This window comes from Cervus canadensis, chromosome 18 (assembly GCF_019320065.1).
Source record: "Cervus canadensis isolate Bull #8, Minnesota chromosome 18, ASM1932006v1, whole genome shotgun sequence".
NCBI lineage: Eukaryota > Metazoa > Chordata > Mammalia > Artiodactyla > Cervidae > Cervus > Cervus canadensis.
Window position 1 is genome coordinate 24,910,428 of NC_057403.1, and position 25,956 is coordinate 24,936,383.

Here is a 25,956-nt window from a genome sequence, read left to right on the forward strand (position 1 = left end):
ATGCCCCAAACCAGCTGCCTCCTGTTCTGCCCTGGCTTCTCTCTGGCATCCTCCAGTCACCTCTGTGAGGCTCAACCCCATGCTCGGTTCCCTGACTGCTCCCAGTCGTCACCCCTGGGCTCCCAGACCCCACATTTGTCTGGGCTCCTCCTTCACTGGCTCCTCCTCCTCGTATGAACGCTGAGGGATCTCAGGCAGAGCCCTACATCCCCCTCCTCTCCAGCCGTTATGCTGACAGTACTCCCATTTCTCTCTCCAGCCTGACCTCTCCCTGAGCTCCAGACGCCTTACCCGACTGCCTCCTCCATGTGTACTGCGCATCACAGCAGTAATCCTTCTGTGGGCTTCCCTGGTGGTCGGTGGCTAGGAATCCGCCTGCCAATGCAGGGGACCCTGGTTCGATCCCTGGTCTGGGAAGATCCCATGTGCCTCAGGGTTACTGAGCCTGTACTCTAGAGCCTGCAAGCTGTAACTACTGAAGCCCGTGTGCCACGGAGCCTGCGCGCCAACTAGGGAGGCCACCGAAACGAGAAGCCTGTGCACCGCCAGAGTAGCGCCTGCTCACTGCAACCAGAGAAAGCCCTCGTGCAGCAACCAAGACCCAGTGCAGCAAAAAAATAAAAGGGTAACCATCCAGGCCTGAGCTCTGGAGCTCCCCACTTGGAGGGAACCATGGTTTACAGCTCACTCTACAGTTCCAACCCTGAGCCCGCTCCCCACTCAGTCCCTATCTCAGCTCAAGGAGAGTCTGCCCATCCTCCAGGCTGAAACACCTGGTATCACCTTCCACCTTGCTCTTTCTCTTACACCACATCAGACCTGCCAGTGGAATCTGCTGGCTCCCATTTCAGAGATCTGTCCTAAAGCTGCCTCCTTCTTCCTCCCCAGACCTCTTGTGTCCTGCCTGGACCATCACAGCAGGAGCCCCCTGGTCTCCTGGCCCCTTGCAGGCCATGCTCCACATGCAGTCACAGGGGCGCCATGAACACCCAACTTAGATCTGTCCCCCTCTGTTCCAGACCTTTCTGTGGTTCCCCCTGACTTACAGCAGATGCCCAGGCCCCTACCTGGGGCCCATAGAACCCTCCACAGTCTGTGCTCATTGGCCCTCTGACCTCATGTGCTCACATGGTCCCAGCCACACTGGTCCTCCCCGCCGCAGACCAAGCCTGCTCCTGCCCCAGGGTCTGTCAGCCACACTGGTCCTCCCCCCGCAGACCAAGCCTGCTCCTGCCCCAGGGTCTGTCAGCCACACTGGTCCTCCCCTGCAGACCAAGCCTGCTCCTGCCCCAGGGTCTGTCAGCCACACTGGTCCTCCCCTCACAGACCAAGCCTGCTCCTGCCTCAGGGTCTGTCAGCCACACTGGTCCTCCCCCCGCAGACCAAGCCTGCTCCTGCCCCAGGGTCTGTCAGCTGCTGTTCCCTCTGCCTGGAACGTTCTCCATCCAGACGTGTCATAGTACTAGCCACCATCTGACTCTGCACACTTTTCTTACTCACCCTATCTGCTGTCCGTCTCCCCAACCAGCATGGCCCCCTGGAGGGCAGGGACCCTGTCTGCCTGTGCATGGTTGTATTCCCAGTGCATAGACTGGCATGGTGACTGACATATGAGGGAGTGAGGGGTCACCCTCCCCCCTGCCCCAAGATGCCAAGCTTGGCTCTGGGGGTGCCTCACCAGGTGCCCAGGCACTTACTTCTTTGGGTCAGTGAAGGGGAGTGGCCGTGGCGGGGGCTCGTCTGTCCTCTTCCACCCCGTGGGGTGCTTGTTGCGCACGGGCTGCTTGGAGAAGAAGGACTTGGGGACAGAGGTGGAGAGCTGGAAGGCGCTGGGCTGGGCCAGCTGTGAGGGCCGCGGGCTCTCGGTGCTGGCTGTCTTGTGAACCTGAGCGGGGTAGCCGGCCCGTGAGCTCATGTCGCTGCAATGTAAAAATTAGAAAAGTAAAACAATTCTGTCCCACGTTTCGAAAAGTCAATCTGTTTAAGTTTACTCTTGGGAAACAAACAAACAAAAAGTTCCTTCACACAGGAGAGACACTGCTATGAAAAATTCTAATACATAGATGTCTATGTGGAGAAAACGTAATGCTGCCTTCATAGCCCCCATCCCCTCCAGGGATGTCCTCCTAGCACAGTTGGTACCTCTATGGGTAAAAAAGTCACCCTCTGTGGGTAATGATCCACCCCCCCCGGAGATTCCTTGTATCCTGAGCACAACCTACACTACAACCTAGCTGAAGGTGGGGGTCCTGCCGACCCATCTCTGGAGGTAACCATGGTTTACAGTTCGCTGTATTTCTTTCTTAACCCTTTCCTATGGTTAAAACACACATGTTGGGAATTCCCTGGTGGTCCGTGGTTAGGACTCACTTTCACTGCTGGGGCCCTGGGTTCGATCCCCAGCCAGGGAACTAAAATCCCACAAGCAGCACAGTACGGCTAAAATAAAAAAAGAAGAAAGAAAAATAAAAACAGGCAAAAAGGAAAATGTGTATACAACTGGAAAACAGGAGCCTTTTTTTTTTTGAAGGGTGCAAGAATTATGTTTTCATATAACTGAGACTGTGCTAATAAATTGTTCTGTAACTTATTTTTGTTAAACTTATGCCTTGCCACATAGTGTCTTCACTCAAATATTTTTTGAGCACTAATACACATCAGACACCACTCCAGCTGATCTAATCTAAAACCACAGCTCGATATTCCAAATGCTGGATTCCTGTGGAGTTAATGCTACAATGAACCTCATGTGGTTAATTAGGACCCAACTCTTGGGGACCCAACTGCTGACCCCACTGAAGCAAATCAGCTTTTAAAACTTTAAAATAAAATTCTAATTCCACTTCAAGTAAGAGGTCTTTAATGGGAAAATTAATGTCCTTGGAGTGCAAGTTAATAAAAACTTACTGAAGGTCAATTTAGCAAAATTAAAGGGTGGGACTTCTGACTATGGCTGAATTAGAAGATTGGCAAATTCTCTCCCCACCAAGCACAAAATCAACAAAAACAACCATTTCAGCACTCTGGAAATTGACCGAGGACATGCAACAATCCAAGTATTGTTTATTTTCTTGAAAAACTGAACTTCAGGGTAAGAACAGAGGGAATCTGAAGTTTTAGCCTGGGGCTCCTCCCACCTCCCTGCCCAGCTCAATGAACAAGCAAGTTCTGCCACTGGAGAACCTCACTGAAGGTTCAGGAAGGTGAAGAGAAAAAGGTGCAGAAGAAAGGTTTGAAGGAATAATGGCTAAAAGCTTCTCAAACTGGATTAAAAAAACATTCATCTATACATCTAAGAAACTCAAATTTCCACCAGGATAAGCACAAAGACTGCATCCAGAAAAACAAGTGAAAGTCAAACACTAAGATAAAACCTCCAAAAGCACCAAGAGAAAAAGATTCATCATATACAGAGGAAATCAGTACAATTAACTGCTGACCTGTCATTTGAACCAATGGAAGTGTGTGTTAGTTGCTCAGTCGTGCCTGACTCTGCAACCCCATGGACTGCAGCCCACCAGGCTCCTGTGTTCATGAGATTTTCCAGGCAAGGATACTGCAGTGGGTTGCCAAGAATGGGGTGGTATTTTCAAGGTGCTGAGAGAAAAAACCGTCAACCAAGACTTCTATGTCCAGCAAAACTACCCTTCATAGATGAAGGCAAAATAAAGATGTCCCCAGATAAACAGACTCAGAGAATTCATTGCTAGCACATCTGCCTGATAAGTAATAATTCCTTGGGCTGAAAGGAAATGACTGCAGGTGATGACCTGAATTCACATGAAGAAGTGAAGGGTCCAAGATGCGAAGTTTGTGGGTTAGAATAAGACTTCATAGAATAGTTTGGAGAAGGAAATGGCAACTCACTCCAGTATTCTTGCATGGAAAAAATCCCATGGACAGAGGAGCCTGGTGGGCTATAGACACGGGGTCACAAAGAGTTGGACAGCAGCATAGAATATTTAGGTTTTCTTATTTCTTCTCTAACTTCTAAAGTTACATGTAAGACTGTATAAGGCAACAATATCACTGTATTGTTTGTTTTATAATACGGATGTAGAATGTATGACAATAATAGCACAAAGGAGAGGGAAAGGAATGGGGCTTTGTTGGAGAAAAGTTTCTATATTTTGTTGGTATTCAGTTAGCACTAATCTGAAATACATTGATAAGATGCATACTATAATTAAAGTTAAGAGGAATCCAAATGGTGTACTAAAACTAATTTAACACAAAAGGCAAAAGTAAAGGAAGGACAAAGGAGAAAGATAGTAAACAGAAAACAAAGCGCAAAATGGCAAATGCAAATCTAATTATCATCAGTAACTTCATTAAATGTGAATACTGAAACATCCCAATCCTAAAGCAGACTGTCAGAATGGATTTTAAAATGCAAGCTCTGACTGACTTACATAGACTCTCTATAATCTAGCAACATCTGTCAACAGGTCCAAGGTTGCACACTGGGGAGGGGTTGTCCAGGGAGTCATGGGGCATGTAACATCGGGATCGGACTTTATCCGGGGAGGCCACAAGGGCTTCCCCAAGGAGGAGACAGTGTCTGAGCGGAACTGAAAGATGTGAGTAGTGTCAGTCTAGCATCTGACCTCCCAGAAATCCACACCACAGAAAATCCTGCACAAGGACATGCCAGCACATACAAGGATGGTCACTGCAATGCTGTGTGTAAACAAGAAAAAGCTGGACATGGCCTGAATTCTTAGATCAGTCCAACCATATCCATATGATCAAAAACTATGCAGCTAGTGTGAAGAATGAGGTCAACTTCTGTTTATGGATGAAGACAGATGCCTGAGCTACAGGAAGTGGAAATGAGGCATCATGCAAAGCATGCTTTTTCTTTTTTAAATGTACATATGTTGTTGAATGTTTATTGGGCTTTTTTTGGGGGGGGGGGATCTTTTTTTTTAATGAAAAGGAAATGTATAGTTTTTTCCCAACTGTGGGCCATGAAATCAATTTACTAGATCTTGACTGTTATTTGGGGTAGGAGGTGGGGAGAAACAGACTAGAATAAAAAACCTCAGCGTACCTCATATGAGGTAAGGGTAAGTGGTTTTGTGAAACTTCACTGAGGATGTCCACACTGGGTTGTAATGTAAAATGCTTTTCCTGTTTTGGGAAACTGTCAAAATATGTTTGATAGACCTGGGCTGGTACAGATTTGGAGAAAAGTCTCTGGAAGAATGCACACTGTTTATCTCTGGAAGCAGTAACGATGGGGGAGATGAAACCAGACACACAGCACAGGGTAGAAATGAAAGTGCCATCTGACAGCTCAGTATCCTTCTCTGAGGCAACCTTGACTTTTCCCCTTCCTTCTTCTTCAACAGAGAGCCCAGTGTGTGTGTAGCTTCCCAATTTTCCTTTTTAACATAAATGGCAGCCTATCATGAGTTTGCTCTGCACCTGGCTTTGACCTTAACACGATGCCCTGGAGCTGGCTCCGTGTCAGTCCACACAAAACCCTCTCCCTTCAATGGCTGCAGGTGGCCCACTCTATGAATATATCCTAACTGGTTTTAACCCTAACTTTTATATTTCTACAGCACATATTTCTCTACCCTGTCATCAGGCATGTTCAGGTTTTATGAGCTGGAAAAAAAAGAAAAAAAAAAAAACAAACAAGAGATGATAAAGAAAAAAAAAAAGGAAGAGTGGGTCCAGTGGTTAAGAATCTGCCCCCCAGTGCAGGGGATGCAGGTTCAATCCCCAGTTGGGGAGCTAAGATCTCACATGCGACAGGGCAACTAAGCCCACGCTCTGCAACGAGAAGCCCACACACTGCAACTAGAGAGCCCCTGCCCCATGCCACAACTAGAGAAAGCCTGTGTGCTGCAACAAAGACCCTGCATGGCCAAAATAAATAATAAGATGAAGAGAAAAAGAAGAACACCCCTTTCTCTCTGTCTGCCAGCTGGCTCCATCCATTGCCCCATTTGGGATGGGTTTGCTCCCTCAGCCTGTGGCAGGCACTGGGTGTCATCCTACTCCCCGTCACCTTGTAAATGAGGGCTGGTTTTACTCATCCTCAAGGAAGGTGACCCGGCACCCAGCCCAGGGCACAATCCTGAATGGTGGATGCCACCTGTCTGGGATGGGTCAGCGGTAGGTCTGTGATCTACTTGTGGACAGTGAAGCATCAGGTGCTTGTGTGGACTGTCTGCTAGGTGACTTCTGAGGAAGGTTTCTTTACAAAGACCACTTGTAGTAAATGTCACCTGTTCTTCCATTTGACACGGTGACTATCTCAACAGTCACTTTGAGACTGTGAGGGGAGCCAGTATGCAGGCCGATGGAGACAGAACAAAGAAAGGGAAAGAACCTGAGTCCTTGAGCCAGTAAATTCCTCAATTGTGGGGCCCTCCCTAGTGTGGGACTTCATGTTCTCAGAGGTAACAGACTTCCTCCAATTGAGCTGGAACTTGCTGCTTGGAGCCAAAGGCATTCCCAACCTGCTTTCAACCTCTACCAGCCTCAGGCATGAACGGGTGCCCCCCACACAAAGCAGGGCCACAAAGAACTATTCTGAATACGCCGTGCATCTCGACCCGGCCCACTCAGACGGGCGCCCCTTCTCACACTCCCCTTGGACCATGAGCTGCGCCAGGTGCCAAGTACAGGGTGGAGTTCTTACCCCACCTGCCAATCAACAGAGTGAATACACCTTTTCTCTGAAGCAAGGCCAGGTGCCCTCCCCGAGCCTCAGCTTGAAAAATGAGGCAGCACCTCTCGGCAGATGAGAACATGGACCACACTGCTTACTTGACCTGGGGTCCAATCCCAGCCCCGACTGACATGCTGTGATCTTTGCTGGAGCCCCTTCCCCTTGACGAGCCTCAGTTTCCTCCTCTGAGAATCGAGGCAACGACACACTTGCCTCATGAGATCATATCCGCACAAAGTGCCCAGGGTATGCCTGGGCACTGGAATGTGCTCTTGGAGCTGCAGATACAAAGGGATGTGGTGTGTCCAGGGGCTAAACGCCCGGCCTCGGGGCTCAGCCAGGGCTGGGGAGGGAACATTCTGCTCTGTACTCTCACCCCACCCTCCCCCAGAGTGACTGGGCAGTTACCTGTGCTGTATCTCAGGGGGAGCAGTTAAGATTTTGCTGGAGTGAAAGCAGAAAAACTGTAAGCTGAGTGAAGAAACTGCACAGCTGCCTGGGAGGGCGCCGTGCTCTGGTCTGCTCACCCCTGGGGAGGCTGACGGGCGGCCCCAGGCGGGCAACAGGCACTACGGGAGCTGTGCCCCTGCCTTATGCTCTTTTGGCTGCATTGGGTCTTTGCTGCTGTGCACAGGTTTTCTCTAATTTCGGTGAGTGTGGGCTACTCTCTAGTTGCGGTGGCTTCTCTTGTAGAGCATGGGCTCTAAGTGCTTGGGTTTCAGTATTTGAGGCTCACAGGCTCTAGAATGGGGGCTCAGCAGCTGTGGAGCATGAGCTTAGTTGCCCCATAGCACGTTGAATCCTTCCAGACCAGGGATAGAACCCACGTCTCCTGGGTTCTTTTGGCAGGTGGACTCTTAACCACTAGATCACCAGGGAAGTCCTGCTTTTGCCTTTGGGAGGAAGAGCACTGACGGAGCAGGTGGTAGTGACGATAGTGCCCAGAGCTGAGCCCATGGACACAGCCAGGCCCTGTTCCAAGCATCTCATAGGCATCACTTTATTTGGGTGCCCCAGAAATCCCATGAGGCAGGAAGTACCACTCTCCCTATGTTCCAAGTGGGGAAACTGAGGCCCAGAGAGATTTAAATAACGCCCCAATTACACAACTGGTTGAGGACAGAACCAGGATACAAAGCCAGGCAGTCTGGCTCAAGAGACGCTCTGTTTAACCACCAACCTGTACTTTCGATGACAACAGTATTCATGACAAATACATAACACATGAGAACTGAACCTAGCGGCAGCTGGTGTATTTGGGCCAGCTATGTCTCAGGCCCTGTGCTGGCTGCTTCAAACCCATGGTGTAGGGTGTATCCTCGCAGCCTTGGACCACAGAGTCTATCTTCACCTCCATTTTACAGATGAGGAAACTGAGCCTCAGAGAAACTAAGGAGCCTGGTGGAGACCACGCAGCTGGTTAGTGGTGGAGTTGTGACTTGGACACAGGCAGTCAGAGGCCAAAGCCTGGGAAACGCTGCTCACCAGATACCCCCAAGGGGAACTCTGTGGGGCCTTCTCTGCCTGGTGTCTGGCAGGGGCTTGAGAGCTGAATCAGTCCCTGCACATGGCTGGAATGATCAGGCTCGGTGTAGGAGCCACACGTGGCAACATTCTGCCCTTCAGCCTGGGAGCAAAAACATCAGGTCTTCAGAAAGTGGAAGCAGTGACAATATGGGGCAAAAACTCCATGGCGCAAAATCAATGGGGACTCCACTTGCCACCGGCCACCTCCATCGCGCCCCCTCCCCACCACAGTGCCCAGGTATCCCCACAGTGGCCTCCTCCTGCCCTCACCCCCAAACCCGGCCACAAGGTGAGAGCCATCACCACTCTCCTCAGCTCAGGGTCAGAGTCCTCCTGGGTCCACAGGGCCCCACACCGTCTGGGCTGACCCCTCTCTGCCCTCAGCAGCACCGACTCCACTCCCCCTCTCACTCATTCTGCTCTGGTCACATGGACACTGTTCCTCAAACATACCAGACACACTTCCACCTCAGGGCCTTTGCACTCCCCCTGCCCCACCCCACGATCTCTGCATGGTATCCTCCTTCCCTGGAGTTTCTGGAGATGGCCTGAGTTCCTCTTCCCAAGCTGACAGTGACTCTCCGAGTAGGTCTCTCCCCTTGACCCTGGCTTCCAAGCCTACACTGGCAGGGTGGGGCCCAGTGGACCCTGAGGGCCTCATGTTACCTTTCAGGGCTGTGCCCCCAGGAGGGGATCCCGGAGACAAGGGCCCTGGCTGCGGAAGCAGGGCCGCGGGCTTCTTGCCTGCCTGCCCGCCCGGCAACGCCGGGCCGTGTCAGCTCCACGCGGAGCCGAGAGCCTCTCATCGCCTCTAAACAGTGCCGACAAATTGCTCTGGAAGCCCAGGGGGCTCTGGAGCGTGTGCTGCCTTGAGAGAGGGCGGGGGGCCAGGTGGCTGCCCGCCTGGGATCGCTCAGCCCACTGCTGTGCCCGCAGCAGGCGCTGGCGCCTGGCCCCGTGCCTGGAAGCCGGGCTCCCATGACGAATGTCTGGGGGGAGAGTCTGTGAAGTCACTGGAATCATCCACGGGCACAAGCTGCTACAGGCTGCAGCGGTTTCCACGGGAGGGCTGGAGCGCGCGGAGGGAGTGGGTGGGGGGGTTTGGGCATGGCGGGGCCCTTCCCTTCCCTGGCAGTCAGTCAGTCCTTGAGTCGTGCTGGCAAACTCAATCCCCACTACCCCGAGACAGCCCACGTTCCCCTGAGAAGCCCACAGTGATCTTAAAACACAAGTCAGATTATGTTCTGTGGCTCCCATGTCTCTCAGAACCAAAACCCAGCCTGAGCTGGGTCCCTGCCCACCATGCAAATCAGACCTCCTGCCGCTCTCCCATTCAGCCTGTCTGGCCAGCAGAGCATCTCTAGAACACCACAAACGAGTTTACCTTCAGGGCCTCAGCATCTGGTATTTCCCCTGCCTGAATCACTTCCATGGTTCCTGCAAAATATCACCTCCTCCAAGAGGCCTTCAGGGACCTCTGCCTAGCTGGGTTTTCTTCCCAGACCTTATCTCCACCTGGCATATTAACAGCACATGGCTTCTCAGCTGTCTGTCTGTCTGCCTTGCTTTCTCTCCAGGAGAGTGTCATTTCCACAAGAGGGACTCGACTTCGTCCCCTGCCGTGTTTGGAAAGGTACCTGGCACACAGTAGGTGCTTTAGGGTCAGTAAACATAAGAACAGGGATTTCCCCTGTGGTTCAGTGGTAAAGAATCTGCCTGACAATGCAGGAGACACAGGTTTTATTTCTGGGTCAGGGAGATCCCCTGGAGAAGGAAACAGCAACCCACTCCAGTCTTCTTGCCTGGAGAATCCCACAGACAGAGAAACCTGGTGGGCTACAGTCGATAGGGTTGCGAAGAGTCAGACATGACTCAGACATGACTTAGCGGCTAAACAACAATATACATGAGTAACACTCCTGGGGACTTCCCTGGTAGTTCAGTGGTTAAGAATCTGCTTTCCAATGCAGGTGACATGGGTTCGATCCCTGGCTGGGGAACTGAGATCCCACATGCCATGGGGCAACTAAGCCCACGTGCCTCAACTACTGAGTCCATGCACTCTACAGCCCATGTGCCACAACCAGAAAAACCCCGTGAGCTATAACAAAGAGCCTGTGTGCCGCAATGAAGACCCAGTATAACCAAAGAGTAACATTCCTCTCGGGACTGCTTAGCCCGTCTTCTCTTCTCTCTCACGAATCTCAAGAGCCCCGTTTGCAGTAGCCTCCTGACACGAGCAGTCGCCAGCACTGTCCTGGACCTTTGTCTCCTCCCTTCTCACATCCTGGCAGTAACACTGCTGACACACCCACAGCTGCTCTGCCCTCTGGTCCAGGCCCTCTCCCTCCTTTCTCACTGATGTCTCAGCCTTAGACCCATCCCTGACCCTTCTCCAATCCTGCTTCCAGCACCATCTTTCAAAACATCTATCTGCCCGTATCATCCTTTCTGCTGAAACACTTCCTTGATGCCCACAGCTCTTAGGACTAAGTCCAAACTCTGTGCTGTGGCTGACAGGGCCTTGCGCGGTGTGGCCCCTGGCAACCTCCCCAACTTCCCATCGGCTGCCCTCCCAATTTCCATCCTTGAGCCAAGAGGCCTGTGACCTGCCAGCACCCACCCTCCTCCCCACCCCAGGGCCTTTGCACATGCTATTTCTGCTCATAGGGACACTTTCTCCATACATCATCTTTCCTTTTTCTCTTAAAAAAAATTTGTAAAATAGCCCACATATAGCAAAGTGTACAAAACATATATGTACAGTTTAACAAACAGTTACAAAGCAAACGCCCACATAACTGCATCAAGATGAAATCATCAGTTCCCCAGAAACCACTTTACCTGCTCCTTCCCTCTTAACCCTCTGGTCCTTGGTAGAAATGACACCTCCTCAGGGAAATTATCTCTTCTCGCTTCCCACCCCCCATCCCCTTAGATCAGACACCCCTCCAGCCATGCATCACATCCCCTCAGATTCCAGGAGGTTTGCCCTGCAGGCACTCCCCTAGCATAATTCACTCACTGCTTTTGTAATTATTTGCCTGCTGTCTCCCCCAGCACCCTGTCTGTTCCAGGAGAGCTAGGGAACGGTTTGAGGCAGAGAGCTGTGCATACACTTGGCGCCTGCTACATGAATGAGTAACAAGTGCTGGGCTACAAAGGCCCGGAAGGAGACACAAGGGCAGCCATGGAGGGCTCGTGCCTGCCTGCGGGGAGCTGACTGGGCAGCAGGGTGTCATTCCGGCCCCGCCCCAGGGAGTGGACCCGTGACAGCAGAAGCACGGGGCTGCCCGAGCGAGGGGCAGCGTGGGGCCGGCAGCAGTCAGAGGCACATGTGGGCCCCTCGCGCACAGGTGCTCAGGGACCCTCTGGGAAGACGGTGGGAGGGCCAGCGGGGGGCGGTGGGACCCGCACACACACTGTCTGGGACACTCCGCCCTCCTCATTCCCAGGAGCTCCGCCTCTTTTCTCCAGGGAAGCTCCCCCCGCACTGGGTCTGGCCCCTCCTCTGGGCTCCCACCCCCGAGGGCTCCCCTCACCCTGGCCCTGACCACTCTGGGCCGTCACTGGAGGTGGATCTGTCTCCCGCCCTGACTGTGAACACTGAGGGAGCTGTCTCTAAACAGATGCCGATGCTCAGGTTGTCAGGACAGAGTCAGGCTTGGAGTCTGAGACAGCCTCAGGGCTTCAGGGACAGTCAGGGCATCAGCTGGACTTCCCAGGTGTCTCAGTGGTAAAGAATCTGCCTGCCAGTGTAGGAGACGTGGGTTCAATCCCTGGGTCGGGAAGATCCCCTGAAAAACGGAATGGCTAGCTACTCCAGTATTCCTGCCTGGAGAATCCCGTGGACAGAAGAGCCTAGTGAGCTCCATAGTCCACGGAGTTGCAGAGAGCTGGACACAACTTAGCATTTGAGCACGCACTCAGGGTCTTAGTTAGGGATAGAATCAGGGCCTTGGTTAGGGACAGCTTCAGGCTATTAGTGACAAGGTCAAGCTTTAGTTAGGGACAGTTTGGGACATTAATTAGAAATAGCTCAGGTCCTTAGTTAGGGACAGTGTCAGGACCTTAGTGACAGCGTCAGGGCCTCAGCTAGGGACACTGACACGGCCTTAGTTAGGGACAGTGACTGGGCCCCCATTGTACAGATGAGGAAACTGAGGCCCAGAGAGGTTCAGCCATTTGTCCAAGGCCACACAGCCAACACAAGGCAGAGGAGGGGCTCAAGCCCCAGTGGGCTGACTCTGGAGTCCACACTCTCATCGACTGTTTGTTTCTTTAAATCAATTCATTTAATTTTCCTTAACTTGTCCAAGGCAGTATCTGTAAAATCAGGGGATAAGTTGATAACACTTTTCCTAATAACCATTTTAAATAAAACATTTTCCTCCTCGCACCACCCAAATTACCTTGAGCACCCCATTTTGGGAAAGGCTGTTCCACACTAAAGCCTGGTTGCCTAGGAGAAAACTTCAGGAAGCAGCTTTAATGAGTAGATAAGAATGATTTGCAATTAGCATCAATTGTCTGCATGCAAATTAAAGCTCCCAACCACAGGGCCCTCTTTTGAAGTGGTGCCTCTCCCATTTTACTCCCTTCATTTCTGGGTTCAGCAAATCCTTCTCTCAGACACAGGGTAATTTTATACCCACTCCTCCTGCCTCAGCCACGGTCTACTCCCCAGCACCGCTGCTTTTATAGCACACATTCCAAAACCCTTCAGCTACTCAGCTTTACTACTACAGGCCTGTGCCCAGCAGGGGAGACCTGGGCACCCCATGGCAGCGAGTCCTTCTTGGTGGGTGCCCTCAGACATGTCTCAGTGATGACCTGATTCTAGTCTGTCTCCCTCAGTGGATGGTGGGTGAGGGGACGGCTAGGCGTCTCATCTGCATTTGCTTATTCCTTCTCCTCAGCTCTCGCCTAGAACCTGGGACAAAACAAGTCCCTGAGAGATATTTGTGAATGAAATGAACGGGCAGATGAATGAAGGAGCTGTTCGAAAGAGCTCGTGAGTTCCGATGATTCAGGTCTATCTATCTAGGGACTTCCCTGGTAGTCCAGTGATTAAGATTCTGCCTTGCAATGCAGGAGATGTGGGTTTGACTCCTGGTCTGGGAACTAAGATCCCACATGTTGCGGAGCAACTAAGCCCATGTGCCACTACTACTGAGCCCATATGCCTCAACTGGGGAGCTCAAGCACTCTGCAGCCCGAGGACCTCAGTGAAAGACACTGTGTGCTGCAACTAAGACCTGACACAGTCAGTAAATCAATAAATTAGAAAAAAAAGAGATCTGTCTAGTGAGGCAGACTGTAACAGAGACTTAGGTCCCCGGGAGACCCTTCCTCTCCACACTCACCTTTCTCCTGGCTCCCGACTCCAGGAGCACTGGGGCCAGGGTGAGGGATAGCACGGACACACGGGCACTCCCAAACACGGAGGTTTCCAATCTGTCAGTGTCAGTAGCCTCTTGGTCTTAAAATCTGGTTATACTCGAATCTCTAAGCTCCAGCACCCTCAGACTACTGTATATTTTTCTTTCCAGGAAACACCAGTCTCTCAAATACTGGCTTTCGAGTGACGGGCAGCAGAACCCGAGTTTGGTGAGAGGAGAACCACTATGAGGTCATGCGATCCTTGAGGAGGTAGCGAGCAGCACCCAACCATTCTGAATGACCTAGACTAGACTAAAGGACTTTGCACCATCACACTAAGAACTTCGAGGGAGATTTTGGTTCTACCTTTTAAAAAAAATTTTTTTAATGAAAAAAATTTTCTTTTGGCCATGTCTTGTGGCCCATGGGATCTAGTTCCCTGACCAGGGGTCCAACCCGTGCCCCTTGCATTTGAAGCAGCCTTAACCACTGGACCACCAGTGAAGTACTGCTTCACCTTTTAAAAAAAACAGACATTTCTACACAGACCAAGACCCAAGGTCCACTGGGGGTTGTGGTCAAGGAGGTCCGAGGCCACTGCCAGGCGCATGTGTTCTGTGTGGAGAGAGGCGCAGGTCTGGGGACTGGCCAAGGTGTCAGGAAGCCAAGGGAGATGAAGATCCCTAATGCGGTCCTGGCCCCTGCTCAGGTGCGGTCAGGGAAGGGAAGGGAGGCGTCCACACTGTGGACCTGGGGAGGTGGACCCACACTTAGGGGTCCACACTGGGGGCTGCAGCACTGTACTCATTGCCAGGGGCCACAGACCTCGGATGATGGCAGAATGACTGTTACGGGAGGCATTTCGTGGCTTCCATTGGATTCTCAAAGTGTGTGCAGTGCTCAGGCTTCCCAGGTGGCGCTAGTTGGTAAAGAACCTGCTTGCCAATGCAGGAGACTTAAGAGCCAGGGGTTAGATCCCTGGGTCGGGGAGATCCCCTGGAGGAGGGCATGGCAACCCACTCCAGTATTCTTGCCTGGAGCATCTCATGGACAGAGGAGCCTGGTGAGCTACAGTCCATGGGGTCACAGAGAGTCAGACACAGCTGAAGCTACTGAGCACACATGCACGCCCACGCGGTGTAGACTCCAGGTTGTTGGTTAGTCAATGCCTTTCGTTCTCACTTGTTCCCGTCTGCCTCTCTACCAGTGGTTCTCAAAGCACGGTCTGGGGACCAACAGCATCAGCACCGACACAGAACCCTGCACAAATGCACATTCTCAGGCCCCACCCAGTGGGTTAGGGGAATGGGTGTTGGACAGCCCTCCAGTGGAGACCATCTGGGGTCCACACTGCCCTTTACTATGGAGGCTGGAAGGCTAAGCCAAGATTCCCCAGACTTCTTGCAGCAAACATGGGCAGGTGACACTACCTGTGGAAGGGGTTCTGGGAAAGCATTTGCTCTTTCCACAGTCAGGGAGCAACAAGGATGCTGCCGTCTTCCCTCCGTTCTCTGCCCCCAGGCCTCCCAGGGGCACCACAGCCATCTGGAGACCAGGAAGTCACAGCCAGTACGAGGACGACGACGGAGCGGGAAGACAGGGCTGCCAGGCCTCAAGGCCCTCCCTGAGCTGCGGCTGCACCAGCCCAGCTCTGCCCTCCCGGACTTCTATTTGTTCAAGCCTCTGTGGGTCTGGTTTTCTACTACCTTCAGCCAAATGCACTCCTAATAGAAACAGTGTGTGACTCCCAGCAGGCATAAAAACTACTGGTCTTGGGAAAGAGAAAAAGGAGAGACTGAGGGTCAGAGTGGACCAGAGACAGACAGACAGGGATTTTCCTTCTTCCACTGAGATCCTTAAAGGCCAGTGGATGGGTAGCCGGGGATGGTCCATGGGATCCCAGATCTGTAAGCACACTAATGTGTGAGCACACCCACCTGTGAGCATATTTCTGGGGAGGGGATCTCCACCATCAGGACCGTGGGGGATGTGGAAAGTGGTCAGGACCCCTGAAGAACCCGGGCGAGATTTGGAGCCTTACCTGGACTGCCTGGATGGGTCACGGCTGCCCCCGGCCAGGCCCGTCGGGGTGCTGGAGCCTGAGGAGTACAGCTTCGGTCGGTAGCCCTTGTTCTGTCCAGTGATGCCCGGGGCGGGCGAGACCTCCCGCCGCCGGTCTGCATGGTGAGACCGCCCGGTGGCCTCGCGCCCACCCCCGCAGAGGCCCATGCTTCCCGGGGGCTTGTGCGGCTTGGCCGGTCGAGGTGTTTTGGCCAGGGACATGCAGCTGGGGCTGGAGGTGTAGAGGGTGGTGTCGATGCCACTGTCGCTAGAGCCACCCTTGGAGAGAGGGTCTTGCTCCGGCTCCAGGGGGTCCAGGGGGTCAAACCAACGGTCATCGCTGTGGCTGCTGGAAGCGTTGCTGGAGAGGGTATTGCTGCTGGAATGACTGGAGTACTGGGGCTCCCCCTGGAAGGCAGGAGAACTGTGTCATTATTCCTAGACCCCAGGCTGGGGGGGGCGGGTAGGGGGCAACCTACCCTCCCACTGGGGTTTGCCTCACATCTGAGTGTGAACCCTGGAGCCAGAGAGCTTTGAGCTCTGGCTCTCTGACTTACTGACCTTGGTACCTCAGGCCACTGACTGAACTTCCCTGTGCCTCAGTTGCCACATCTGTGAAATGGGTTGATAACAACCCTGCTCCATGGGGTGGCTCAGAGGGATAAATGACACTGCCTACATAACATGCTGCCAACATTAAGCTCAGTGTGTCTGGAACTGAGCTCCTGGCCCTCCCTCCTGAATTCACCTCTTCCATGTCTCCTAAGGGCACCTCCGTCCTTTCGGCTGTCCTTACCCAAGAGTTGTGGAGTCACTCTGAACCTTGCTTTTGCTCTCACACCTATACCTAGTCCAACAGCAAATCTTGTTGCCCATGTCTTCAAAAATAGATCCAAACCTGCCAGCTTGCCTCCCTTCAAGACTCCACCCTGGTCCTGTCCACCACTGCTTCCCACTGGACCATGGCAGCAGCCTCCTCCCGTCTTCCTACTCCTGTCTGTCTCCCCTCATCCCTAGCCCCCAGCCTGTGCCCTACATGTAGCCAGAGACAGGCTGTGAACACTCATGTCCATTCACGTCCGTGCCCTGCTCAGAACCCTCTTTCTCACTCGGGAAAAGCCAGAGTCCTCTCCATGGCCCCTGGGGCCCTGTATGATCTGGCTCCGGGTTCCAGTGTCTAACTTCACCTCCTTCTTCCTCTGGGTCACTCCGTCCCAGCCACACTGACCTCCTCGCTGTTCTGAGCATGCCAGGTGCACTGTTCTCTCAGGGCCTTCGCACTTGCTGTTTCCTCTGCGTGCAATGCACTTCCCTCAGATGATTTTCACGGGCTGCCGCTTACTTCAAGGTTTTGTTTACAGGTCACTCCCTCAAAGGCCTTCTCTGACCACCTCATCCTAAAGCAGCTGTGCCTGACACTCTCTTTTCCCTTAACTGGACTTTTTCTTTTTCAGTAAGAATCAGTTCTCACCATTATATAATGAATCTGTTTCTCTGCTGACTGATTGTTGCCTACATTGGAATGTCAGCTTTGTGAGCACGGCGGCTCACCTGTCCTCTTCATCCCTGGGGTCCTAGTACCTGGACCATGGTACATGCTCATCACTCACTCACTGAATGAACAGATGTGAAGAGACTGCCAAGCTCTCAGTCTCCTCCTGGGCACACAGGACTACATCCCCCAGCTCCCCTCGCAGTGATGTGTGGCCATGTGACAGCATCCTGGCCAATGTAACATTACAGGTGGACGTCATCTATGCCTTGTCTAGGTCTGAGTCAAAAAAGGTCCCTTCTCCCTTCTCTCTCACCTGCTAGAAAGAGGCAAGGACCCATTAGAGGGCTCTGGCACCCCAAGGAACAGTTACAAGAGGGAGTGAGCCTGGGTTCCTGAATCCTGCAAAAAGCTGCTACACTGAACACCCACACTGAACTGCCACATTAGAGGGGAATAAACTTATATTTTGTGAGGTCACTAGGACCTGGGGACTGTCTGTTACGGCAGTTTGTTGTTTAATCGCTCAGTCATGTCCTACTCTTGTGACCCCGTGGACTGCAGCCTGCCAGGCTCTCCTGTCCATGGGATTTTCCGGGTAAGAATATTTGAGTGGGGAGCCATTTCCTCCTCCAGGGGATCTTCCCAACCCGAGGATCGAACTTGCGTCTCCTGCACCGGCAGGAGGATTCTTTACCGCTGAGCCACCTGGGAAACAGTTAACCTATTGCTAAAGATTGAACAGTCTGTGTCCCCCAACATGTGTACACTGAATTCTCATCTCCAGTGGGATGGTATTAGGAGGGAGGGCCTTTGGAAAGTGATTAGGTTATGAGGGTGGAGCCCTCATGAATGAGATTACAAACTCCTATATGTTTTCACATATTTATCCTATGTATGTTTATATAGTCCTCATGAAGGGGGTTATAAAATCCATATATATATGTGTATTATATCCGTATAAGGGAGACCACAGAGGTAAGGCGAAGACTGTCCATGAACCAGGAAGCAGGTTCTCATTAGACACTGGATCTGCCTGTGCCTTAACCTTGGACTTTCCAGCCTCCGGAACTAGCAGAAATCAGTAACTGCTGTTTATCAGCCACCCAGTCTGTGGTGTTTCAGTTAGGGCAGCCTGAGCTGGTGAAGACACCAACCATGGCGGATGGAATGAGGAAATCAAGGCTTGAAGGAGTGAGAGATTTGCTCAACATGACATGGACGGTGGGGGCTGGAGCCAGGATGCACCACTGGCTGGATCTACTTCCAGACCAGGCATTTAGCCCCTCTGCTGGAGCGGGAGGGGGCGGAGGAGGAGCATGCCCAGGTGAAGCTGTGAAGCCGTCCAGCTGTCGGCAGCCAGGGCGGGCCAGGCAGCTGGCTCCCACAGCCCTGGCTCCCCAGGGTAGGCAGGCGGGGCCCAGACTCACCTTGGAATGCCTGTTGGGGGAATCTTTGCCTGCTGCGTCCTGCCTGGAGGCGTGCTTGCTCCCGTTGCTTCCAGCCATGGCTGAGAGCCGGGCCTGGGCGGGCACATGCCACAAAGGCTCTGCAGTGCAACAGGAGACACACCAGTGGTTAGCAGTGACTCAGGCATTCACCTCAAGAATCTGGCGCTACATGTGGTTTCGATGGTCCCATTCCTCTGCCAGCTTGTCTACTCAGCTTGTGACCACGACACGCCCATGACCCCTATCCACTCAGGTCTTAGGGTCTAGCAACGCTCATGGACAGAGTATTTTTTTTTTTTTTTTATGGACAGAGTATTTACTGAGCACTTACTAAGTGCCAGGCACCATGCTAGTGCTTTACATAGCTTGACTTGGTGAAGCCTTATTACAACAACCCTCAACCCTCAAAGGAGGTTGAGTGCATTTTCTTCCTTCCTGGCCACCTGGATTTTCTATTTTATAAATTATTTGTCCATGTCCTTTCTAAATTTTCCTATGGAAATGACCACTTTCTGGTGAGCAGGGTTCTTTTTTCTTTTTCTATTGGCCACATCACATGGCATATGGGATCTTAGTTCCCTGATCAGGGACGGGACCGCTCCCCCCAGCCCCACCCCCCACTGCAGTGGTGGTGCAGTCTTAACCACTGGGCTACCAGGGAGGTCCCTCAACAGGGTCCTTTATATATGCAAGGTAGCATTCCTCTGTTGGTTAACCATGCACAACATTTTTGGTTAAATGGAAGCAGAATCATAATAAGCACTGTCTGACAATTTAACTCTCACTTTACAGATAGATATACTGACACTTGCTTTTCGCTGTGCATCCTCATGACACACGTTCACATAACTGAACTGGAAGTTATCTTATTTTTAAGAGCTGCAGAGTTTTCCATCACTGAACGAACATCAGTTATTTAACCAGTTTCCTACTGATGGATATTCAGGTTATTTTCAATTTTTCTCAACATTTTGCTGGCCTTTTCTCTACATTCAACTTTGAGCAAGTGTGGAATTGTGTATGGGACAGAATTCTCCAAGTGAAATGGCTGGTTCAAAGGTGAAACAGGTTTAAAATTACGATGGCTGCTATGGGTGTAAATTAGTCTAAACTTCCAAGGCTGGTCAACATGCCTGAATGGAGCATCAGATCTTAAAAAAACACACAACCTCTGGGAAGAATGGATACATGTATATGGCTCTCTGCTGTCCACCTGAAACTGTGGACTGTTTCACATCACTGTTCCTTTTTAAAAAAATTATTGATTTTTGGCTGCACTTCACTGCTGCACACAGGCTTTATCTAGCTGCCGTGAGCAGGGGCTACTCTCTAGTTGTGGTGCGTCGGGTTCTCATTGCCGAGGCTTCTCTTACAGAGCACGGGCTCTAGAGTGTGGGCTTCAGCAGTTTTGCCACACGGCTTTAGTGACCTCTCGGCATGTGGGATCTTCACAGACCAGGGATCGAACCCGTGTCTCCTGCACTGGCAGGTGGATTCTTTACCACTGAGCCCCCAGGGAAGTCCCTATCACAACACTGTTAATTGGCTATACTCCAATATAAAATGAAAAGTTAAACACACGTACATACACACAATCTAAATGGAGGGCTAATTACTATCTATCAAACTTACAAACACACAATGCGCTAACAGAGGACCCAAACCCCAGTGGTCTAACCCCAGAGCTCACACTTTTGATCAGTGCTGCAGTTAAAATACTCATAATAATGATTATCATTAAGCACATGTTCTGTGTCCAGTACTACTATAAGCGCTTTGCCTGTATTACCTTGCTATAACCACCCAGTGATATTATGAGGTGGATATTAGTACCAGTTTAATAGATGAAGGAGAACATCAACACTCAGAAAGGTTAAATAACTGGTCCAAGGTCACACAGAGCTTCAGGCCTGTGCTTCCCCAAAGACAACAACGCCAGCAACAGTGCAGAGTAAGCACTCCGGAAGCTGGAGTCATCATTCTCTTAATGATGGGCTGGGTCCTGTGCTGGGGCTGGACAGGCGTGATCTCACTGGATCCCAAAACCACCTTGCAAGGAAAGACACTTAGGGTGTCCACTGCAGAAGAAGGCTGGGAGAGACGAGGTCATTGCCAAGGTCATACAGCTGACTCAGAACTTCCCACCAGGCCCATCGGAGCCTGAGTTCACCACCGTACACACACCGCTGCCCCTGGTGCAACCCCAGGGGGCTCTGGGCCCACGTTCCTGTTGGGGAAGGTGGGCGTGGAGGGCCAGGCAGGGCACTCAGGGACACAGAGAGAGCAGCCAGACTAGACACAGTCAAGGGTGTCACTGCCCACTATGTCCACCTGCTTCACCCTCCAGAGATGCTTTTCCTCCTTGGAAGCATCTGAGAAGCCCAGGAAGCACTGGTCTGCTGGGAGGAGGGCTGAAAATGCCAGGAGACGACATTTCCGCAGAGAGCCAAGCCCGTGGCAGTCACACCTAGCTTCTCTACCACCTAGGACACCATGGCTCCCACATTTCTGTCTCTGGCAGGACATCTCCCCACAACTCCAGACTTGTACAAACAGCTGCCCACACACCTCCACGGAATTATCTACCGGGCACTTCCTACTACACATGGCCAAAGCCAGCTCCTTATTTCCCCCTAAACCTCCATCTCTCGTCTCCTCTGTCCTTTTGGCTGCTCAGGTCAGAAACCAGTTATCATCCTTGAACCTCAGGAAATCCTAACTTTACCTCCAAAGGGCTGTATCCAGAACCTGCCCATCTCTCCCCCTCCACTGGCCCCGCCCCATGCGAATCTGTAGCCAGAGGGACTCTGTGAACACCTGAGTCAGATCCCAACCCCCTCTGCCCAGAAGAGCTGAGCCCCGTGGTTCTGAGTGAAGGACAAAGCCCCCACCCCGCTGTCCCCGCCACCTCCCTGGCCTCGTCTCCCACCACTTCTCCAGGTCCTTGGCCTCTTTCCTGTTTCTCCAGCACCAGACCCCTTGCCACCCGGGGGTCTTTGCTCAGCAGTTCCCTTTCCCTGGAATGTTCTCCTCCCAGCTTGTCACCCTCACACTCTTCTAGCCTCTCCTGAACAGCTACTTGTTCAGAGACCTCCTCAGACCGCACAAATCACTCTCCAGGCACTGTGCTTGTTTCCAGTTAATACTCAGCTCACACTGTGGGTGAGGGACTATGGTGGTATCTGCAGCAGGCGTGGGTCAAGGAGGGGTTCTATTATAGAACCAGTAGGTCCTGGTCCAAACTTCAATGCAGCTACTCACCGGCCGGGACCTCGGACAAGAGACACCCTTTCGGGGCCTCACCTTCCTCGTTTCTAAAATGGGGTGGTCACCTCTGTTGTGTTCCTGAGATGATTAAACAGGACGGAGTGTGGAGCACCCGAAACCGTGCTGCTGCTGCTGTGACCGCATCACCTGACCGGGGCTGGGCGCTCCCCCACGCCTACCCCCTCCGACGGACCCCCCCACCCCACGGCCTGAATACACCCTGGACTTCACGGTGACTTCTGAGCACAGACCACCCTGATCTGTGAGCATGCAGGGAAATGTCAGCCAACTACAACAAGGTCTCAAGGCGGTGAAAGGGGAGGAGGGCTGTGGGGGACTGAAGACAGAAGGAAGGAGGGCCCACGGAGAGCTTCTGTGACCCCCTTATGTGGGGCCCACAGTGAATAGTGAATGCTGGGGAAGTTTCCTCCCCACTTACACCCTGGTGTAATGACATCTCCCAGCAACAGGTTTCTCTTTTTCTCACCTGGGTGGGGAGGAGGAAGCGAACCTGTCTGTGGGAGCAGAGATCACAGACCTGCGGGTGGGATCAAGCGTGCTGAGCAGAGGAGCGAGCTCTGCAGGCCCCGGAGGCAGCGGACACGGGGAGAGTGTGGTCAGGGAGAGGGCAACCTGCTTGGCTGAAGTCCAACCGTTGTCCCTGGTTTAACAGAACCATGGACCGCGGAAGCCCACCTGCTGAAGCTTGTGTGCCTAGAGCCTAGGCTCCGCAGCCAGAGGAGCCACTGCAATGAGAAGCCTGTGCACGGCAATCAAGAGCGGCCCTCGCTCTCCACAACGAGAGACTGCACAGCAACGAAGAGCCAGTGCAGCCAAAGACGAAGGAAGGGAGGAAGGAAATTTAAAAAGAAAAAGAGACACACATACAGAGGGAGAGAACCACGGGGCGGAGGTGCTGAGGAATTCTCCAGGCTGCTCACCCTGGGGCAGCAACCCCTCCTTGCCCCACAGCACCTGGGGGGTAGCCAGTGATGTGCAGACATGGGCAACCCGCATGAGAACTGCCTGGATATTCTCAAACACCCACTGCGTGGACATCTCCATCTCCTCCCCCTCCGAAGTCAGCACCCTCTGATTCTTCATTGATTTTCTTTCTTTTGAACCCACCTATCACCTGCTGGTTCTCACAGTTCAAAGTGGCTAACAGCTTTGTTAGGAGACATCACGTTGAAGATATTCATCCAAGGAGTACATGCCATGATTAATACTTATACACAGGAGAGTAAACGGATGAGATGTTTAGTTTCACCAGGCATCAGAAAAATGCAAATGAAAAGCACAATGTGGCACCACTATGAGCCCACCAGGACGGCTGACAGGAAGGCTGGTGAGGACCGGAGCCGTAAGAACTCTCTCTGTCACTGGCGGGAGTGGGAAGTGGTGTGACAATCTCTTAGAAAGTTAAATGCATAACCCAGCAATTCCACTCCTGGATATATTCCCTGCAGAAACATGTGCACATCTTCAGAAAAGGCAGGTACAAGGATATTCCTGGCCTCACTGTTCTAAGCAACCCCAAACTGGTCCAACCCAAATGCCCTTCAAAGTTAGAGTGGAGTAAGACATTGTGGATCATTCAGACAGTGGATATACTACTCAGAACTGCGCTGCAACAGTCATGTGGCAGGCCCTCACCAACACAGCACTGAGCAACAGAAGTCACACACATGTATACACACACACGGTGTGTTCAGTGGAAATCTATGTTCCATATGCATGAAGTTCAAAACCAGGCAAGACTAAACCTGGCTGTGAGAAATAGGACGCGGTAGCCTTTGGGGGTGCTGAATGGGAGGGGCTGGGGCCTGCCAGGAGGCTGGCTGTGTCTCTCTCGCCCTGGGTGTGGAACAGGGGTGTGTTCACTTTGTGATTATATTATCACACTAGGTGCTCTGGGTTTGGGCTCGTGTCTCAGCATAACAACTGAGAAACAGCATGGGAGGCTTTCTGTAATAAGCAGTCTCAGGATACTGCCAGTTCGGCTCAGCCCCCCGCCCCCAGAGGACCACCTTCAGGTGTCCCCTGGCAGTCCCCTCCTCCGTGTTGCACATCTGTGCTCCAACCCCTGATTGACAGCAACGGCAGACCCCGCCTGCTGATGCCCTGTCTGGATGGACACGGATCCGGCTCACTGGTCCCTACCATTCTCCCAGGTGCCTTCTCTAACCTTCCATGGTGCACTGACAGCTTGCTTTTGTGTTGTATCCATCACTGACAGGGGAGGGGCTTTACCCTTCACACTGTGAGTAACGGGTCAGGCAGGGTGAGGCCACGGGCACGGCTGGCCCCGGGTGGGGGGGCCCTACCTGGCTTCTGACGCTCCATGGTGCTCTCCTGGCTGGTCAGGCCGCCTGACGAGGAGTCGCCGCTGGATGTCCCGTCGTGGCTGAAGTGGGGATCGAAAGACAGCAGCGGGTGTGGGGCGGCCGTGTACCTGCAGGGGAGCAAGAGGAGGCGGGCACAGGGTGAAGGGCTGGTGTGTCAAAAACCACCTGAGCCTGAGACTTGCTTGCTTTTAAATACCCGGGAGGCTCCTTGAGGCTGGGAGGCTGGATGAGTAAGCCTGGAAACGTGCTATTAACTGCAGGTCAGGAATGAGCTCTGTCCGGGAAGCATGCCAGGGAGCCGGTGGTGGCAGGGCGCGCGGGGCCAGGTGGGGTCTTCAAGGAAAGAGCGGGGGCAGAAGCCACTCAGGACCCTAGGCTCCTCGAGGTTCCCATTTCTTTTTTCGGCTGTACCACACGGCACGTAGGATCTTAGATCCCTGACTAGGAACCGCCTCCAGCATTGCAAGCACGGAGTCCTAATCACTGGACCGCCAGGGAAGTCCTCCGGTGTTCCGTTTCTTGGCTACAAAATAGGGTGAGCTGCTGTCAGCAGCCCCTACTCCTAGGCTGGTCTTGGGCTCCCTCTCCCTCTGACGGACGAGAGCAGAACAAGGCAGCCATTTGTAGGTCCAGGAGGCCTGGAAGCGGGCCGCTTGGGGGATCAAACCTCTCCTCGGCCTCCTGCCCAGCCAGGTTCGGTCACTTCCTTGCCCCGACAGTTTCCCAAGCTGTCAAGAGGCAACTGCAGTAAGTCTTTCCTTGTAGGACTGAATGCATTCCTGTGTGCCCAGAACTTATAGCCTGAGACTGACACGTGATACCACTGGCTGAGGGGCTGGAACTGAGTCTGTCTGTCTCTTTGCTGGAGGAAGGGGCTGCAGGGGAGAGGGTGAAGGCTCAGGAGTCAGCACGAGGCAGGTCTGGGCCCAACCCCAGCTCCACCCCTCACTAGCTGCGTGACGCTGGCCGGGCAAGTGCTCATCAGTTTGAGCTGAGGTTTTACCACCTGAAAAATGACATTTTCTACTACGCAGGGTTGTGGAGGGATGAAATAACAAAGCTGTCTCCTAGAGGGAGATTCTCCTGGAGGCAGGCCCTTGCCCTCAGGCAAGGCCTGAGGTTTAACAGAGGGACTGGCAAAGGTTCTCTGTGGCCTGGGGTCCCAGCGACATTCTATGTGAACCCGGAGCCTGTGGGCACCTCCTCCACATCCATTCCACCTCAGATCAGAATCCGCCATGGCAGAAACCGTCTGACTGGGGTTGGTCAGGAAAGGCAGAGGACACGTGAGAGGGTTTCAGTTATTAAGACTCCCATGAAATACTTCTGGTTCTTCACCTGACAAACACACGGCAGGACCACTCTTCCAGCCCTTTGAGACTGGCTGGTTGGGGCTGTGTGACGATCAGTATGTTGTGAGGGAGCCTGGGTCCTAAGAGGTCCACTCAGTGGTGGACCGGCAGTGTGGGTGCAAAATAAACCCTTGTTGATTTGTTGTTATTTAGGTGCTCAGTCATATCTGACTCTGCAACCCTATGGACTGTAGCCCGCCAGTCTCTTCAGTCCATGGGATTCCCCAGGCAAGAATACTGGAGTAGGTTGCCATTTCCTTCTCTAGGGGATATTCCTGACCCAGGGATCAAACTCGTTAGCAGGCAGATTCTTTATCGTGGAGTCACCTCGGAAACCCCTTCAGTGACTTAAGTCACTGCAATTTTCAGGTGTCTGTTAACCAGCATA

General features: G+C 52.6%; 1 protein-coding gene across 7 annotated transcripts in view; it reads right to left on the reverse strand.

The window, feature by feature from the left end:
• SIPA1L3 (signal induced proliferation associated 1 like 3) overlaps positions 1-25,956 on the reverse strand; it is a 254,722-nt gene that overhangs the window by 28,420 nt on the left and 200,346 nt on the right. For all 7 annotated transcript variants that reach the window (XM_043437890.1, XM_043437892.1, XM_043437895.1 and 4 more), the window contains 4 exons: positions 24,196-24,323; positions 18,581-18,699; positions 15,639-16,066; positions 1,698-1,919 (listed from right to left, as the gene is read on the reverse strand). In XM_043437890.1, coding sequence (XP_043293825.1) covers positions 1,698-1,919; positions 15,639-16,066; positions 18,581-18,699; positions 24,196-24,323 — 897 coding nt within the window. The remainder of the gene's footprint in view (positions 1-1,697; positions 1,920-15,638; positions 16,067-18,580; positions 18,700-24,195; positions 24,324-25,956) is intronic.